At 50.3% G+C, this 17,239-nt stretch overlaps 2 protein-coding genes across 2 annotated transcripts in view; one reads left to right on the plus strand and one right to left on the minus strand.

The window, feature by feature from the left end:
- Nucleotides 1-17,239, plus strand: part of LOC135292503 (hydrocephalus-inducing protein-like) — a 267,908-nt gene that overhangs the window by 64,278 nt on the left and 186,391 nt on the right. The window lies entirely within an intron of this gene.
- Nucleotides 3,012-16,575, minus strand: LOC135292465 (hydrocephalus-inducing protein-like). Its single transcript, XM_064406665.1, has 8 exons — nucleotides 16,319-16,575; nucleotides 14,323-14,390; nucleotides 11,936-12,168; nucleotides 11,037-11,137; nucleotides 9,656-9,791; nucleotides 9,045-9,209; nucleotides 5,895-6,121; nucleotides 3,012-4,018 (listed from the first exon to the last, which is right to left on the minus strand). The coding sequence occupies exons 1-8, from the start codon at nucleotides 16,573-16,575 to the stop codon at nucleotides 3,157-3,159; spliced, it is 2,049 nt and encodes a 682-aa protein (XP_064262735.1). The 3' UTR covers nucleotides 3,012-3,156.

The raw sequence follows: 17,239 nt of genomic DNA on the forward strand, positions 1-17,239 counted from the left end.
TTTCCTCTGGGCAGCGCCTTCCCTCTCCCCTGTGGGCGGCACAGGCCCTGCTCTGGCCCAGAGCTGTGTTTGTGTGCCTTGAAAACGTGGTGCTCTAGGGTTTTTAAAAGTTTATTTTAGTTTCTGACTAAATTCTGATTGTTTTATGTAGTTTTACAGTTACTGGAGAGATTGAAAAGCGGTAAATGCAGCGCCTTATTACCTATCAAATTTTAACATGGTCTGATCTCTTTAACAAGAATGCTAACACATTTGCCATATAAAATGATGCCAGATACTGTCACTAAAAGCTGTTGAGTTGTTCAGCAATATGCTAAATTGCACATTATTATATTTATTTCCCAGTAACCCTGCACTTTGAAAAGTCTTACTGAATTTCTGTTTCCATGGAATTTGCAGTTACCATGGGTTTTACTCATAACTGATTTACTTCTAATTCTAATATGCTTGTTACAACTTTAATCCCTCCAGCAGACCATCATGCTGTTATTTCACTTACAGCTTGTTCACCTTTAAGTTGTCTTTTTGTGTTAATAACCTTAGACTGAGTTACATCATGTCATATCTATAACTTTTAAGAATGTTCATTTGAATTCTGTTAAATTAAGGCCAAATATTGTAACGCTCAGTTACCTTCTTGAATAAGGTTAAGTTTTATTAAGTAAATTTTGGTAGATTTTATAAATGTTAAGATTCAGTTTTACGTCATTTCAGCAATGATCTATTCCAGCTTTTTATGGATCCAGTTATGTTCGGTATTAATAGTAATTAACATTGAGTTCTCTTGAGTGTGCTATTTGTTCTACTAAGGTGATAATGAAATTATGTTTATTAATTTGAAATCCTTTTAGGACTGGGTTTTATTGAGTTCATCTTGTTAAGCTCTATTGATGTCGAAAGGAATTTATATCAGGTTTGAGTGTTATTTAATCTGAGATATCATAAATTTTATGAGTGAGCTGTTCAGTGTTTCCTTTGTTGCATTTTTTGTGTCATAAATACATTCATGTTTCTATTCCTGTTTTTATAGCCAGCTTTTCATATGTTTTACCATCTTTTGGTGTAATTATCTACAAGACACGTGTCATTTCAGGATCCTTCTTTTGTTCTCTAGCTGCTCATGTATCTCTTAGACCAGACTACCCCTCTAGCTGGGCTCTGCACTGGGGCTCCATGGTTTGACCTAGTGCTGCCTCATGATTTTCAAGTATTTTTCAGAGTTCCAGGAAATGATATCTCAGCTTTGTCAGAAGTCTTCTCTAAACTGATGGTATTGTGACATCTACTCTAAGCAATCAGATGCAGTCCCAATTGTTATTACAGAACCACTCCAACAGTTTGCTGTGTTTAAAGCATCTCCATGCTGAGGAGATTTTGGAGGAGACGGCTATTGGATGGTTCATCCCTCTTTCACCCCTAGACCTTTACTCCTAAGTGCTATTCTTAGGAGCCTTGTTTAAAATTACATTTAGGGAATTCTCTCCCACTTAGAGCTTGGGTGGTGGCCAGGCCTTAGCTCTACCTGGACAGGAATTTGCCAACAGACCCAGATGTTTTCTGCATCAAAACTAGATTGGAGTTGCTTTGACTTTGCAATTTCACCATCTGTACATGACAGTTGAACTATTTTTAAAGGGAGCTTGGGAATTATGATCTGGAAATAATTATCCAAGTCCCCACTGAATCGAGGTTTGTCAGCTGTTTGCAGACTCTGGGATGATGGTACATTATTTCAGAGATTTCTGTTTATTTCATTCCACCTATGTTGTTAGTTTTGTCCGCTATTTGAAATATTCCCGATCGTTGTATCTAAATTATTCCTAATTGCTCTAAGTTTCTTGTCTACTACGTGTATTATTTTACTACGCTGTTTCTTCATACTCATAACAAAAGACATGCATCTCATTCTTAAAAAACAAAAAAGAAGAGGAATGAACGCCTTAAGAACATTCAAATAATGCAATATGTACATGAGAAATTTGGATGACTAACATTTTGAATCATGCAATATTTACATTAGAAACTTGGAAAAAAGGTCATCCCATCTAAATCCCAATGGAGTGTCCACAGGGAAGCCTAATTGATTCATTAACTTCAGGAGAAGAGATGCCTGTGTTTTATCACCAACAGCTCAAAGCAGTCACCTGTTCATTCCATCAGATACTGATCAGCTCTGAAGAAATGAGGCCCAGTGGAAAGAGAAATAACCTCATCCCCTTGCAGCCTTTGTGGCCAGAACAGGAACAGGAGTAGGACTGCCAAGACACAGCTGTGCCTGGAAACTGACAGAGGCAATTGGCCAACAAAAGCCTCATGGCATCATCATGGGACAGTGCTCCTCCCAACCTTCTTCAGTTCTTCCCTGTTCCAGCTGCCAGGAGGACATTCAGTGATGTCCAAGATCAACATTTCCAGCTAATGGACCTTCTCCTACTTCTCAGCTAATTGGAAACAATGGTCATTTCTTTCCATTTCCCTAAGAGACATTGGACATTATTCTTTTGTTTGCTCATGCTGCAAAACCCTGTGTCAATGACTTGACAGAATTGGGTAAGTTTTGTTGATTGGAATTGGTCTTTTATGTATCTTATCCCATATCTAACAGATAACGAGTGATAACCTTCATGAGATCATACCCTCCCAAGAGTGAGCTGTTTCAACATCAGAACATAGGAGCCTTTTTTAAATGAACAAAAAGGGGGAGATGTCAGAGACAGGTAGAATAATGATAAAAGAAAGGCCTTATGAAACCAGGCCTTGTTCTGCTATATTAACAGCTGGCCTGTCATCTCTTCTAAGTGCAGCTAAGCAGTCACAAGTTCCCATGTGAAGTTATTTTGAGAATGAGACTTGGTGAACAATCTGATCTGAGGGTGAAAAACAAATGCACCTGCAAGAACAAGGGATTTGTCCCATGAGAATCAGTGAAGAGAATAGGTAACAATACAAAGAATACAACAGAGAGATTTGATGCACAAGTAAAATATATTTTATTATCCAACAGAATAACTGGCATAACTAGTAATAAGAAATCGATGAACTACCTAAAGTTGCACATTAGGTTTGGCAAACTGTATAAAATAAGTTGTGTGAATAAAATAAAGAGTTCTTCTCCAGCTCAGCTGGGTTCTCTGGGATTTTGGTTCCTCCCTTCTTTCAGGCTTTGGCTTCCCCCTTCTTTAGGGCTTTGGGTTCCTTCTTTTTTGGTGCTTTGATTTCCTTCTCTGGGATTTTGATTTCCTTCCTCTCTGGGAATTTGGTTTCCTTCTTTTCTGGAGGTTTGCTTCTCTTCTCTGGAGATTTGGTTTCCTTCTTTAGAATTCTGATTTCCCTTTTTACTAGGGCTTTGCTTTCCTTCTTCTCTGGGCTTTTCATTTCCTTCTTCTCTGTGGCTTTGCTTTCCTTCTTTGGGCTTTTGATTTCCTTCGTCTCCGGGACTTTGTTTTCCTTCTTCTCTGGGAATTTGGTTTCCTTCCTCTCTAATGCTTTGGTGTCCTTCTTCACTGGGGCCTTGCTTTCCTTCCTCTCTGGGAATTTGGTTTCCTTCTTTTCTGGAGGTTTGTATTTCTTTTCTGGGAGTTTGCTTTCCGTCCTCTCTGGGGCTTTGGTTTCCTTCTTCTCAGGGAATTTAGTTTCCTTCCTCTCTAATGCTTTTGTGTTCTTTTTCTCTGGGGCCTTGCTTTCCTTCTTCTCTGGGGCTTTGCTTTCTTTCCTCTCTGAGATTTTGGTTTCTTTCTTTTCTGGATGTTTGTTTTTCTTTTCTGGAAGTTTGTTTTCCATCTTCTCTGGTTCTTTGATTTCCTTCCTTGGTGGGATTTTGGTGTCCTTGTTCTCTGGGGCCTTGCTTTCCTTCTTCTCTGGGGGTTTGGTTTTCCCCTTCTCTGCTTTTGGAGGTTCCTTCCCCACAGAGACACCCTTCTTTTCTTTCTTCTGCTTCTCTTTCTCCTTCTGCCTCACTTCCTCCGCCAAGGCTTTTGCCTCCTCCTCAAGCTTTTGAGGTGGCTGCTTCAGCTCCCTTCTGCAGACAAAACAGAAAACATGGCTGAGAGTCACCACCAGAACCTTGGGCTCACTCGTCCTGGCTGGCCCTGCACTTCATTCCTTGACCCTGAGGCCAGGCAGCAGCGCCAGACCATTTCCGTGAATTCTCCTCAACCCACAGAGGTTGGGAACATCCCAAGGGAGGGCAGTGGTGGAAGGGCACCTCCAGGACCAGCCAAGCCTGAGCCTTGCCATCAGAAGGGCTTGACTGTGCAAGCTCCCTCTCCAGGCACAGCCAGACACCTCCAGCCCACTGCCAAAGGCTGATCCACCAGCTCTCTGCGCTGTGCCTGAAAACGCCCTTTGTCTCTTGACTTCCCAGTTTCAAGCAGAGCACAGAGTGCCAACGTCTGCTGATCTCTCCTGCAATTCTTACTCAGCTCATTCAGCTCCCTTCTCCCTGGGCACAGCTGAAGCAAGAATTTAAAGAGTTCAGATTTCAGCTGAGGCTTAGAAGCAATTCACATTGATCAGGATGTCAGTTAGACAGGTAGATCATAGGTTAATGATGATTAGATGCTTAAGCCAGAGCTGATTGTTATATTGTTTACCATGATGAGCTTCTTGATAGAAGGAAGTGGAGTAAGTGAACTGTTCAAAGAACATACTGAAACCCGTAGAACAATGGTTAGCACCTGGGCTTTATGTCAATCAGTCACTAAGCAGGGGACCTTGGATGGTGCCAGAGGGTCACAGAGACCTGATGAAGACATTCCTGACTTCATCCCTTAAGACCACTGACCCAATTGGAGACCACCAACCCAATTCCAGAGAAGAATTGCACAGGTGTGAAGGACTAATGACCTCATTTTAATACAGAGCAGGGAGGGGAAGTGCTGGGGTTGTGCACATGTATTGTATGTAAGATCCTGGGAAATAAAGAGAGGGCAAAGAACCTTGTACAGCACGGTCACGCCTTGTAGGGACGACTCTGGTGCCACCCACCGGGGTTAATAAACATACCACTTTCTAACTTTAACGAGTTAGAGAGTCTCTGTCCATGAGCCTCGGTTTTAACAACTCATAGCCTGATCTTAAATGAGAATAGTCCTATCAGTCAGAAAGCAAAGGCTGGAGGAACTGCTCTCCTGCAAGACAGGCTCTTGTCAGCCAGATTTCCTGCTGGAAGCCAGCTGTGACCAAGCCAGCTGGTGCTGTCTGCTATGGAAACCATCTGAAGCAGCCTCGTCCTTCTCCTCCCCACGAAACCAACTTCAGCCTGGCCTGAAGGAAGTCCTGATGCACAGGCTTGCTTTAAGCAGCCCCCACTCCCAGCTGCACACTTTGCCTCTGTGTCCTGAGCTGGGCTGCCTTGCTGGAGCAGAGCTTCTCCTGTGCTTGCCCACTGCTGCAGCTGAAGGGGAGCCCCAAGGACAGGAGCTTTTATGGCTGCTGTCCCACCATCAGGAGAACCCTGGCAGATCAGCACTGCAAGGACTTCATCTGCAGCAGCACCAGCACCCAAACCAAGGTTTGGTCTGTGCCCCACGCCTGCCCACACCACAATCCCACTGTTTTGGTGAAGAAGGGAGATGATGAAGAAGATGTGACTCAACACCATGGAGCTAAAGACACCTCTAGAGGCAGTGCCAAGGCAGGGCCAGAGCCCAGCTCCCTGAAGGCAGCATCTGAGCCAGGAGGGCTCACCACTAAACTAGAGAAGAAGATGCTCTGTCCCAACAGAAGAAGGTGCTTCCTCTCTTGGGAGGCAGGGAGCTAAGAGTGGCCATCCCTGTGCTGCTTCTGGCCTTTGCTATGCAGCACCTCTGAGCTCAGAGTCCTTGGAGCAGGGAAGCCCTGCAGGGACAGTAACCCATGGAGAGAGAGCAGGAACCCATGGAAGGCTTACTCACCTCTCCCTGAGAGGTGCCCCAGAGCCACAGTTGATCTCCTGGGGGCTCGGGGAGCAGCTGACACGTGAGGCCTCCCCGGGCACCAGCACCTCGGAGCTGGGGCCTCCCTCCACGTGGCACAGCGCCGTGGCACTGGAGATGCTGTTGAGGTGGCCAGAGAAGGGCAAGGAGACCTGCTGGCTCTCTCCTGGCTGCAGCACACCTGACACTGGCAGGATACTGGAAGCCTGCATGGAAGACAGGAGAGATGGAGCTGTTGAGCGTGAAAATGGATGCAGAAGAGCATCTTGGAGCAAAGTGCAGCTGCAGCCAGAGGGGCCTATTCTCCAAACATTGCCAGAATCACCCTGATCTCATCCTGCATCCATGCCACTGACCAGTGCAGGGACCATGGGGAAAATCTCCTCCCATCCTCACGGGTCAATGCATTCATTAGTACATTACATGAAAGTGAACTGGGATGTCTCCTGGCACTAGAAATTCTCTCTGATGCACAACTTGCCTTGAAAAAGTTTCAAAACTTACTGCTTTTAGAAAAGGAGGAGACTCAGAGTGAGAGCTCTTGGAGCTGAGCAAAGGACTCCCAGCCCAGCTCATCTGACTCCTGAGGCTCTTCCCCTCTCTCTCTGATTTAAATGCTGCTTCCTCAAGGTGCTACAGCAAAAGCTCCTGCAAAAATTTCCTATGCACCACCTGAGGAGTTGCAGGGGGAGCAGTGCCCTCCATAGGTGCTGCACAGCGTCCTTGGGCAGCCCCACAACGTGTCCTGCACGGCCTCTCCAACACCCAGCTGCTCCAGCAGCACTTTGTGCTGGGCCTGCAGGGATGGGAGGCCCCTCTGTGGCCAATGCTCAGGGCCACCAGTGGCACTGGCAGCTCCAGCCCTGCTTGCCACACTGCCAGTGTGCAAGGGAGACAGATTCCCTCTTCCCTTCTCCGCTTCCAGGGCAGTGTGAGGTGCGCCCACGGAGCACCTGAATCCCTCCAGGCCTGCTGGGAGGTGAGGGTTTGCAGGAGCTTGTGGTGGCACCTGAAAAACAAGCCATTCCCTACGCCTGCAGGAAGAGACAGCCACTTTGCCAAGTCTCAGTTTGTAAGACAGCTTCAGGGCCAGCAGTGCAAGAGCAGCTCTCGGGTGACAGCAGAGACCTGCAAACAGGGAGTCTGGCTGGGCTGGGAAGAGGGCACATGGAGATCAGGACTCATCCCAGCTTGCTGTGGCAAGGAAGCTGCAGCTCTTCCCATCATGATGCAGATAAAAGCCTCATCTTGCATTGGGAAGGCAACAAGGCAAAAAATGCCACACTCAACACAGGCCTGGAGGATCTGAGTGAGCTTCTCCAAGGAAAACTCTCCTATTTCTCCCTCCCACTCCCCCCATGTCCAGCCACTGTCTGCCACTGTCAGGGCACAGGACAGCAGGGCAGCAAAAAGGGAGCTCAGCAGGAGCATGACTTGCTGGTGGCAGGCTAAGGAGGCAGCACAAGCAGTAGGTGTACAAGAAAATCCACCTCTACTCCTGAAGACTGGGTCAAATCCTGCTCTTCAGTCAGGGCTGTGGCTGCCTCCTCCTTTCCAGCCTTGAAGTGCCTCCATCGAGACGCTGGGCAATCCAAACATGTTCTCATCTCCTTTGGTGGTTGGGGATTGAATTTAGGTGGGTGAAGCTCATCTCTGGAAAAGAAGGTAACTGTGAACAGAGACCTGCAGTGGGAGGGAGGGAGGGACACCTGCACCAGCAGCTCCTGGTCAGGATGCAGCCCCTGGCTGGCTGCTGGCACCTTGAACTGAGAAATGCTTTGATCCAGCCCTTCCCAATCCAGGCTGGAGCAGGTCTGCTCTAAAGGCAGCCCAGGAATGACACTGAGCTGCTGCAGCAGCTGCAACTGCTTGCACTGAGGAACTGCAGAGGACAGGGATGAACACCTTGTGGGCATGCAAAAAGCACAGTGGGAGAGGAAAAGACAGAGAAGGCAAGCAAAAAGGGCAGATTTGAGACATCCAGGGGCAGACACAGCCAGCACAGCCAGCACAGCCCCCCCAGGACCCAACGCCAGAAACTCTGCAGCTCCAGCAGGTATTTATCAGGAATGTTTCCCTGACACTGCTGGGGGCTTGGCTGACATTTTCCAACACTCCCAGGGGACTCAGGTGGCATTCCCCATGCATACAGACATACATACATCGGCTGTAGTGCTGGGATCCTGCCAGACTCCATCAGCCTTGGGCTTGGGGAGGTTTCTGCCAGCCGTCCAGAGCTCCATAACTTTTTTCTCTGTCCCAGGAAGCAGGCAAGAAAGATTTAAAAAAAAAACCCAAACAAACCACAACAGGGAAAACTAAAATCCTTAAACAGCTCATCCCTGCTCAAGGTATTTCTTTAGGGACAGCTACCACTCTCCAGCTGAAATGCTGGGCTTTTGGGAAAAAAGAAAAAGATAATTACATGTTCACCTTCAAATTTAAAAGGATCAAGGTAAGAGAACCTTTCCAACTACAAAGGATTGGCCCAAAGGTAAAAGCTTTGCAAGAAATCTCTAGTTATGGCCAGGCTGACAGTTAAACAACTGGTTCCTCTGGTGGGGAGAAACCCTCCTCTTTAAGGTAAGCAGCCTCAGAGTTGAAAGAAACTGTTCTGTCAAACTTCATGCTCCCTGGCACAGCCTGCATTGCCTGTCCTTCCTGTTCACTGATTTACATGCAGTGCCACAATGGCCCAGGTTCAGATGTTTGGTGCCATTCAGGGAATTTGCCATTGTCATTTCCTTATGTTTTAATATAAGTTTCAATCCTTGCAACCACTCTTGAAATGCCAGCCTTCCTTTTTTTTACAGAAAGCTCAAGGTTCCCAGAAGTCTTCTGACATCCTCTTTTGCGCTCAGAGAGATGCCATTTTCAAACAGATGTTTCCAAAGTTAACAGCATTTTCAAGAGTAATGCACTAAAGTGACCCTGGATTCCAGCTCAGACCAACGACATTCTGTGCCAGACACTGAGATTACCACCCGTGAGGCACGAGCTGTTTGTGCCACCCATCCCTCCTGGCCTTCTCCACAGCAGCCTGTGCCTGTTTTCCCCAGCAGAATCCCTGTGCCCTTTGCAGCCTGCCAGGAGCAGCTGCACAGAGGCACACATCTCCCCTGCACTCACCAGTGGGTTTCTCTCATCCCCGAACACGCCGATGAGAACATTGGTGCGATGCGTGCCCAGCGCCTGCACTTCCACCAGCACTGGGATCTCTGCAGTGCTGTGAGGCTGGACAATCCCACAGGGCCTGGGGCTGGAGTAGAGCACAGCAGAGTCCTCCTTGCGTTTCTGCAAGAGACACAATGAAATGCAGCTTCAGAGGCACCTCTGAAGAAACTTTACACTCCCTAATATCCACCGCAACAGCAACTGACACACGTGTTTAAAAATGCCCAGGACAAAGGTAAAAGGCACAAACAAGATGCAAGAATTGTAGGCTTAGCATTCCCAGGGGATCCTGCCAGGAGACTGCCAGCACAGGCACTGCTGGCTGTGGATGCAGCAGCTTTCACAGCCCTCTAAGATCTCCCACAAGAAAACACCCTGAAGACTAGAACATCAACTGTTCCCTCAGCAGGTTAAACTGCATCCTCAAGTTTACATTCGGGTAGGATCCTGTTCTCAGCAGATCTTTAAGACTGAATAGAAACCAGCAAGGTCACGTCCAAACCCTTTTTCCCCCTAATAAGCTCCTCAATAATATTTGAGAGGGGGAGGTGGATGGGATGCCAAACCTGTTCAATAAGCCCGTAGCAGCCAGGCAGGTGGCTGGGATTCCTAATGATGAACTTCTTCTCGTAGGGCACCTTCAGGAGGCACTCATCATACTGCAGCACGTGGGGGGACACTTGCAGCTTAGGAACAAGACATCTGGACAAAGAGATGAGCCCAGGGGAATCAGAGATACTGAGAGAATGGAGAACATTTACCCCCAAAGATTGTAAAACAGAGCATAACACACTGGTCACTGTCAAATGGGCATTGAACAGCCCTGCAGTGATAATTGCCTTCTACGTCTTCCCACTCCAACAGGTCTTGTCAAGGAGGGGCAAACCCTGAGAGGCAGCAGCCAGAGGCTGCCAAGTGCCCCAGGCAGAGCACTTTGTCCCACAGCTGCCTCAGCCCCTCCTTTCCCCAGGAAGGCTTGCAAGGACTCCTGTAACACTCCCAGTGACCCATGAGCTCTGGGGGAGCCTTCCCAACAAGGATCAGAGCTCACTAATGCTCAAGGAACACACAACTCCAGTGTCCCAGGAAAAATGACTCCCTTCTCTGCCATGGTGCTGTTGCCCTGCCTGGGAACTCAGCTGCTTGCCCCAGCCTTGGAGGGCACGAGACACCAGCTGCCCTCCAGAGTGGCTGATCAGCCCCTCCCAGGCCCTACAGCTCCCTGGCTCCTTCCCTCCACAGCTCCAGGCACTGACTGTCCCCAGCCCACCTGCTTGACAAAATGCCAGCCCAGGCACTGCCTGGATGGCTCTGCATGGGAGAAGGAACAGCCCCAGGGAACTGCATCCCTCCTGGCATTCCACTGACACCCACAGCAGCACAGCAGGATGGAATTCTGCTGCAGCAACAACCACTTTTGATCTCAACCCTGAGAACATTCAAGCTCAGAGTGGGAAGCAGAGGGAAGGAGAAAATCTAGAGCTGAGCTGCCACACCAAGGGCTGCTTTCCCCTCCTGAGACCTTGCCCTCAGCACTCTTGCTGGCAGCCACTTCCCCCCTGCCACGTGCCCTCATGAACAGAACCAGAGCCTGGCTCTCAGCAGGCTGCTTGCTGTGTCCCAAACCAATGCACAGTGCTCGCACCCAGCACAACTCCACCTCTTGCAGCAAGAAAGAGAGGAGGCCCTGGGGAAATTTGTTCCACCTCAAGCACCAAAAGCCAGGCCAAGATATGATCTCATTCCTGGTGCCTTCAGAAAAGGGCCCAGGACCCTGCTGGGCTGGGAGCAGGGCTGCTTTTCACCACAGGCTGCTGTCCAAGCTCTGCTCTTCTCATGCCCAGCTGGCACAACATGAGCTCATGAACCAGCACTTCTCCTTGGCAGCTGCAGCCAGCAAAGCCTGGGCAAGGCAGGGGCTGGGGGAGGCCAGGCAAGGGCTGGTACCTGGCTGTGATGACCAATGATGCCACTCCCTTGCCAAAACCCTCCAGATCCACCAGCATTTTCCTGTAGAACTCCATCACCGAGTTGGAACACAGGGTCACCTGGTGGAAGAGAAGAACAGGAAATTCTTCCTTACAAAAGCTCATTATCCACGTGTGATATCCTCCAGCCCTTGAGGGAAGATTTTGTCTTAATTCTGCTGCTGCTCCATGTGTAGAGCACAGTCTCAAAGCAACAAAAGCCTTCTGGCAATAGCAGATGTGTTAAACACACCTCGCTATCAGGGCATAGCTCAGCTACATTAAAACATTAGACTAAAGCTCTATGAACCACTGTATTCAAATTAAGGGGCCAATTTCTCATCTGACTACAATGACATAAATGCAGAAGAAATCTGACTTGAACACAACGAGTTCAGCTTTACAGCAGGAAGCTGAGGGCAAAGTGTGGCCCAGCAGGTGCTGGGCAGTTCATGGCTGCAGAGTTTTTTGTCCCCACTGGAGATTCCTGCAGTGAACACAAATCCTTCTGCTCCCCGGGAGAGGGGAAATCAGACCAAGAAGGAAAGCTAACTGCTTTCTACAATGACATCTCTCTAACAGCCACCTTTTGCCCTCATCTTTGCTCTGCCCACTTGCAATCAAATAAATGGCTCTCAAGAACCCAAGAGTGACTTCTGGCCTTGACCATATGGTATGTGACCTCAGCATATGATTTTGGAAAGAAAACAGTGCTCCTTGAGGAACACCCCGAGTAAGGCAGCTAGCAGAGGCCTCAGAGCAGTGCAGATCTCTCACTCACACCATGCTCAAAGCTGGCAGCAGAGCTAAAGCCCTCCCACGCTCCAGTGCAGCTGCAGCCCTGGTGCTGAAGCGTCTCTGGCTGCACTCTGCCCGTACCTGGATGTCCTGGTGTCCCTGGGGCAGGATGGTCCCTTGGCTGGGAGTGATGGTAAACTCCCGGGGCTCCACATACAAGTGAACGCCCTTCCTCCAGGCTGGGTCACTGTGGCAGCGGATCTGATCCACGCTGTCCACAGCCGGCTGCGTGCCATCGAACGACATGCGGAGCTGGAACGTCACGGGCACCGGGGAGCTGTTAGTGAGCCGGCAGCGCTGGGTGTAGGGAAAGCCTAGGAAAGGACACCAACATCCATTGAGGCTCCCATTGTGGCCTGACTCCTGCTGGGAATGGCCTGGCACGATGAAAGTGGCACTGGAGTTTAGCTCTGGATTATCTGAACTACAGCTCACCCAGAAGCTGCATGAGGAATGAATCGTCACTCAGTTCCCTTTGACACAGATTGCAGACTGCAGCCTTGAAAATGCCCACTCCTAGCCCTGCTGAACACTGCAAGTTTCTCTCTTGGCGATGGGGAGGAGCTGCCTCACCTGCCCCAAACCAGCACCAGTGATCTCCCAGTGATGAGTGTGCACCCAGACCGAGCATTTCCTCTGAGAATTCAAGCTGTCAAATTCCCTGTTAAGCCTGCCACCACTCCCACCCTTTTCAAGATAGATAAACAGTGAGTCAGCATTGAGAAGAAGCTACAGCAAAAGAAAGTGAGGATGGAATCAGGAACTAGAACGTGAGGCAAAGCACCCCAATGCAGCTTCTCTCCGCAGGATCCTAAAGGCGTCTCTTGGTTTGGGCCAAACAGACTGAGCACGAGACAGCTCAGAGCCCACTCAACTGGGGGCACACCCAAGCCTTGCTTGGAGATTGGCAATGAGGAACCAGGTCCCACCTCACCCAACAAACGGGGACATCACACCCATGCTGCTCACTGGGATTGCTGCCTGCAAGGCTTTACCCCACTGGAGCTCTGGGATTTGCTTTCCATGCTGGAAAGCCAGAGATGTAGCCACTCATGGTGGGGATGTCCTGCAGAGCCTGGAGAGCAGCCACAAGCTGCTCTGCAGTGGACATCTGGCTGGGCTGGCCAGGCCAGCTCTGTGGGGAGGAGACTTCTCCCTGGGCCTGCTCACCAAGAGGCACTGGAACACAGATGGGGAGAAAAAACAACTGCAGGTGCAACCCAGAGCTTCTCTGTGCCCATCCCAGTGAGCACTGCCAGCTCCAGCAGTGACTCCAGCAGGGAGGCAAGAGAGGCACAACAAGGACAAACACAGATGGCAAAACCTCCAATGAGACTGAGTTCACCGCATGCAGACAACAGTCAACAGTTCCAAAGAAGCAAAGATACAACAGCTGCCTTCAGCTGAAGAGACCTTAGGAATGAAAGCAGATCCAGCAGGATCGATCTCCTGGTTCAGAACCATAGTTCCATCTCTTGCCTTACTTGTTTCATTTCTTCAAAAAGGCAACTTGACAAGTGCCTCCATGGTGATGCAGGGGGGGACAGAAGCAGCTCAGGAAAGGCAAGTAGTTTCCTTAAAAAGTCCATGACCTTCCTTGTTCTGGGTTTTGGCTTGGTAGTGAATGCTCCCCTTGGTCTGGGAAGGGGGATAGGGGTTTTGGGGGTTTTGGCCCTGGGGGTGGGCTTTTCCCTTGGGGGTTTTTGGCAGCCGTGGCGTGATGCCGTGGGCGCTGTGCAGTGGGAGCTGAGGCTGGGCAGGGAGCGGAGCTTCCCTTCCTCCCGCTCGGGGATGGGAGCTCGGCCGCGTGCTGCTGCGGGAGGTTGTGTGCTTGGCCCCGGCACTGCCCTGGCTGCAGCTCAGCCTGGCACCCACCCTGCCTGCCTTCCCCGCTGCTGCCTGCTGCTCTGAGCCACTGCCCACATCCCCCTGCCCTCTGTCCCTTTGCAAAAGTAGCATTTCCCTCCTTCCCTCCTTCCCTGCCGCTGCCGGCTGGCGGGGGATCACTGCCCTGCCAGAGCCCACAGCTCCTCCTGCTGGGATCCTCACCGCACCAAAGGACAAAAACGGGACTTGGCAGCTGGCAAACGTCTGCTCTTGTTCTCTGGGCTCTCCTGATATAGTCTAGGAAAGAACTGTTATTCCTTTTCCCACAGTTTTGCCCGGGAGCCCTGTCATTTCAAAGGTATCATCATTTGGAGGGAGGGGCTCATCTTTCCATTCCAGGAAGATTCCCACCTTCCTTGGCAGACATCTGTCTTTTCAAGCAGGACAGAGACACCAGAAAATCCTGACTTTCTATGCCTTGCTTCTGTTTGATCTGACAATGGCCAAATGCTCCCTGCGGCACCAGCAGCCCTGCAGTTCCCAGCCTGAAGAGGCTGCTGGGGCAGAGCAGGAGGGAGGGATGCTTTTCTCTCGGAAGGCACAGATCCCTCCCGCTGTGTCCCAGCCCAGGCAGCACTCACCAAAGGAGATGTCCCCGAAGTCGAGCTCAGGGAGGTCGAAGTGCAAACTCGGTCCAGTGACGCTGCCCCTGCATGGCGAGGACAGAGCAGGAAATGCCTTGGTTCAAGGGATTGCAAAGCTCCGGCTGGCGTGGCTCGGGGGCACCAACCTGGGGTCAGGGCACCGTGCCTTTCAAACCAGCACACACCATGTGCTCAGCACAGTGCCCCTGGGCACAGGAGGCAGCTAAAGCCAAGTGGCCAGCAGCCAACAGCCACTGATGGGCTCTGGGCACAGGGCAGGCAGGAAAAGCCCCCGGGATGCTGCTGGTCCCATGAAGGACCCTGAACACACAGCCAGACATGGCTCCGGGCCTCACTTTCCCCATCTGCAATGGGATGGACATCAAGGTGTCCCCACAAACTTCTGTAACCAGCCCTGCCAGACACAGGTTCCTGCTTTGCTACTTCTTAGCTGGAACTGCTGTTCCCATGGAGGAGCTTTCTCAGCAGAGTTTGACCTACACCATCATTACAGACACAGTTCTGACACATGAACCCAGGGCAGCCCCAAACATCCTCTGAAAAGAGCAGCAACACTTCTACACAGGGCACAGATGAATCCTAGAGGAAAGGACCAGCTTGTCAGCAGTGCACCAGCTGGCACAGCCAAGAGCAACAGCTTCAACAACCAAACAAGGGGGTCCTGAATCTAGCACAGCACCTCACCTGTCCTTGAACTCAGCAGACACACTCCAAAAGTCACCAACACCCACTGAAAGCAGCACTTGAAGCTGCACAACACTCCCCAGTTGATTTCATGGCTGATGCCAATCCATGCCCACTCTGCCTTGTGGTTAAAAATCAAGGCCCAGTGACCTGTGCCTTCTGTTGGATTCACAGGACTGCCCCTGGCTCTGCTCCACACATCTCAACAAGAGACACCTGCCCTTGCTCAAGGAGAAAGCTGCTGATGCACAAACATCCCATCACCAGTTTAGGGGAGGGACAGAGGAGAATCAATTATTGGATGGTGGAAGGTTCCCTCTTGATCTCCAAAATAAAAAAGCAGCACTTTTCCTCCAAGAACAAAGCCAGCATCATTCTTTCTCCACTGGGGGCAGACCTACTCACCACTTTGTTCTTGTGAAGTAATAACTTCCTTGTTCTTTTTCATCCATCTCCCTTATCTTACTGCTATAATCCAGTGCAGATTGCTTTCATTTCTTCACTGCCTTGCCCCAGTGCCTCCCAAGAGCAGCAGCCTAGTTCCAAAGCTGCAGAGCAGCCAGCATTCAGCTCTCCTGCTCCCACTGCATTATCCTAGCAGCACATGGCTCAGGCTGGCAGGGACAGGGCCTCGTGCTGCTGTGGTGCTGAGCACTGAGCTCTGCCTCCCCTATCATCACCCCTTGTCCCTTGTGCTGGGCCAGGATGATCTCTTGCCATGGCACCAGCCCAGGGGATGATGCCCAAGTCCTTGGCACAGTTCCTGCTGCACAGTTCCCTGACTCCCACATCAGCCCTTGCCTGGCTGTGCACAGGAGGCACCAGAGCACTCTGGGCACAGCAGCTGGGAGCACAGCTTGTGCCCCACAGCATGGCCATGAGAGGTGAGGTGAGGCTGCTGCTGCCCATCTGGCATGGATTATTGACAGAAGTTTTTAAAAGCACTGCTGCTGCTGCAGAATGCCCCAGGCTGGCCCATCTCCAAAGCCCTGGGGGCCCTGCACCTTGTTCAGCTGGGACATCCCAGAGCAGCTGCTGCCCAAAGCTGATCCATCCCACTGCCTGCCATGGCCCAGGGCAGAGGGAGATCCCTGCAGGGAGGAGTCATTCCAGCTCCAGGTACCACACAGGGCAGGAGGCATCCTCCCACTAAAGCAATGCCAGCATCAGAGCAGAGATGAAGACCTCAGCAAACACCTTTTCTCTCTGCTCCACCCCAACAGGAGGCAGGTGGGGCATGTCCCAGAGACAGCTCCAGATGTGCCCACCAAGCTCCCAGGGTCCTTACTTGATGGTCAGGATGGCAGGCGTAGGAGATCCAGCCACACTGAACCGGAATTCTTCCTCAAACCTCCCCAACACGGTGGCACTGAAGGAGATCTGGAGAGTCTGGCTCCCACGTGCTGCAATGATGCCCTCCTGAGGTGCCAACTTGAAGCCCAAGCCCACCTTTGTGGCTGAAGGGATGCAGCTGAAGGGAGCATCAAGAGCTCCTTGGTTGATCAGGTTCACCTGCAGCAGCAAGAAAGCAAAGTGGAAATCCATGTGGAATCTTCCCTTCTTGGGAGCTATTGTCTAAGGATGCAATGAACAGCCAGAAAAGGCAGAAGATGCTTTGTGCTGCTGAATGGCAGAAGTCAAAAGATACAAGAGGACAAGTTCTGCCTTTGGGTTTTCATGCAAAGCAGTGGCAGCTGCACAGAACTGCAATCACCCTGGGCTTATCCCATGGACACAGAGCAGTGCACCTCTGGGCAGCATCACCCTGCTCATGGAGACCTGGCCCTGAGAGCAACGTGGGGTGATTGCAGCTGCCTAGTGAATCAGCACTGAGCTGCTGCTGCCCCAGCCAGCACAGCTCCAACAGCACCATCCACTCATTCACCTTTTCCTACACCATGGAAAGAAGACATTGGTAATGAGGCATCAGCATCAAAATGTACAGACAGCACCATCTTTTGGTGAGAAAACTCAGGATGTCTTTCTCTTCCCCAGACAACCTTTTGAAAGTGTCTGCCCTGATGTAGTGCCTCATTTTCTACCTCTTTTCAGTTGCTCTCTTGTGGTGTTTTTTGCAAGCTTAGCATTATTGTGGGGGAAGCAAAGAGGAAGAAAAATCCTTTGCTTTATTCCCAGGACCACTTTTCTCTTTCCAGAGCCAGAGATGCACCAAGGCTGAAGTGAGTGACTGTCAGCAAGGGACAGAACT

Source organism: Passer domesticus, unplaced genomic scaffold, assembly GCF_036417665.1.
Source record: "Passer domesticus isolate bPasDom1 unplaced genomic scaffold, bPasDom1.hap1 HAP1_SCAFFOLD_37, whole genome shotgun sequence".
Lineage (NCBI taxonomy): Eukaryota > Metazoa > Chordata > Aves > Passeriformes > Passeridae > Passer > Passer domesticus.

Coding starts and splice junctions, on each gene's coding strand:
- LOC135292465 (XM_064406665.1), bottom strand. CDS start 16,575: ATGGATTTCCACTTTGCTTTCTTGCTGCTGCAGGTGAACCTGATCAAC. Junction 14,391..16,318: donor CCTGCCATCCTGACCATCAA/GTAAGGACCCTG, acceptor CTCGCCATGCAG/GGGCAGCGTCACTGGACCGA. Junction 11,138..11,935: donor AGGGACACCAGGACATCCAG/GTACGGGCAGAG, acceptor CTCTTCCACCAG/GTGACCCTGTGTTCCAACTC.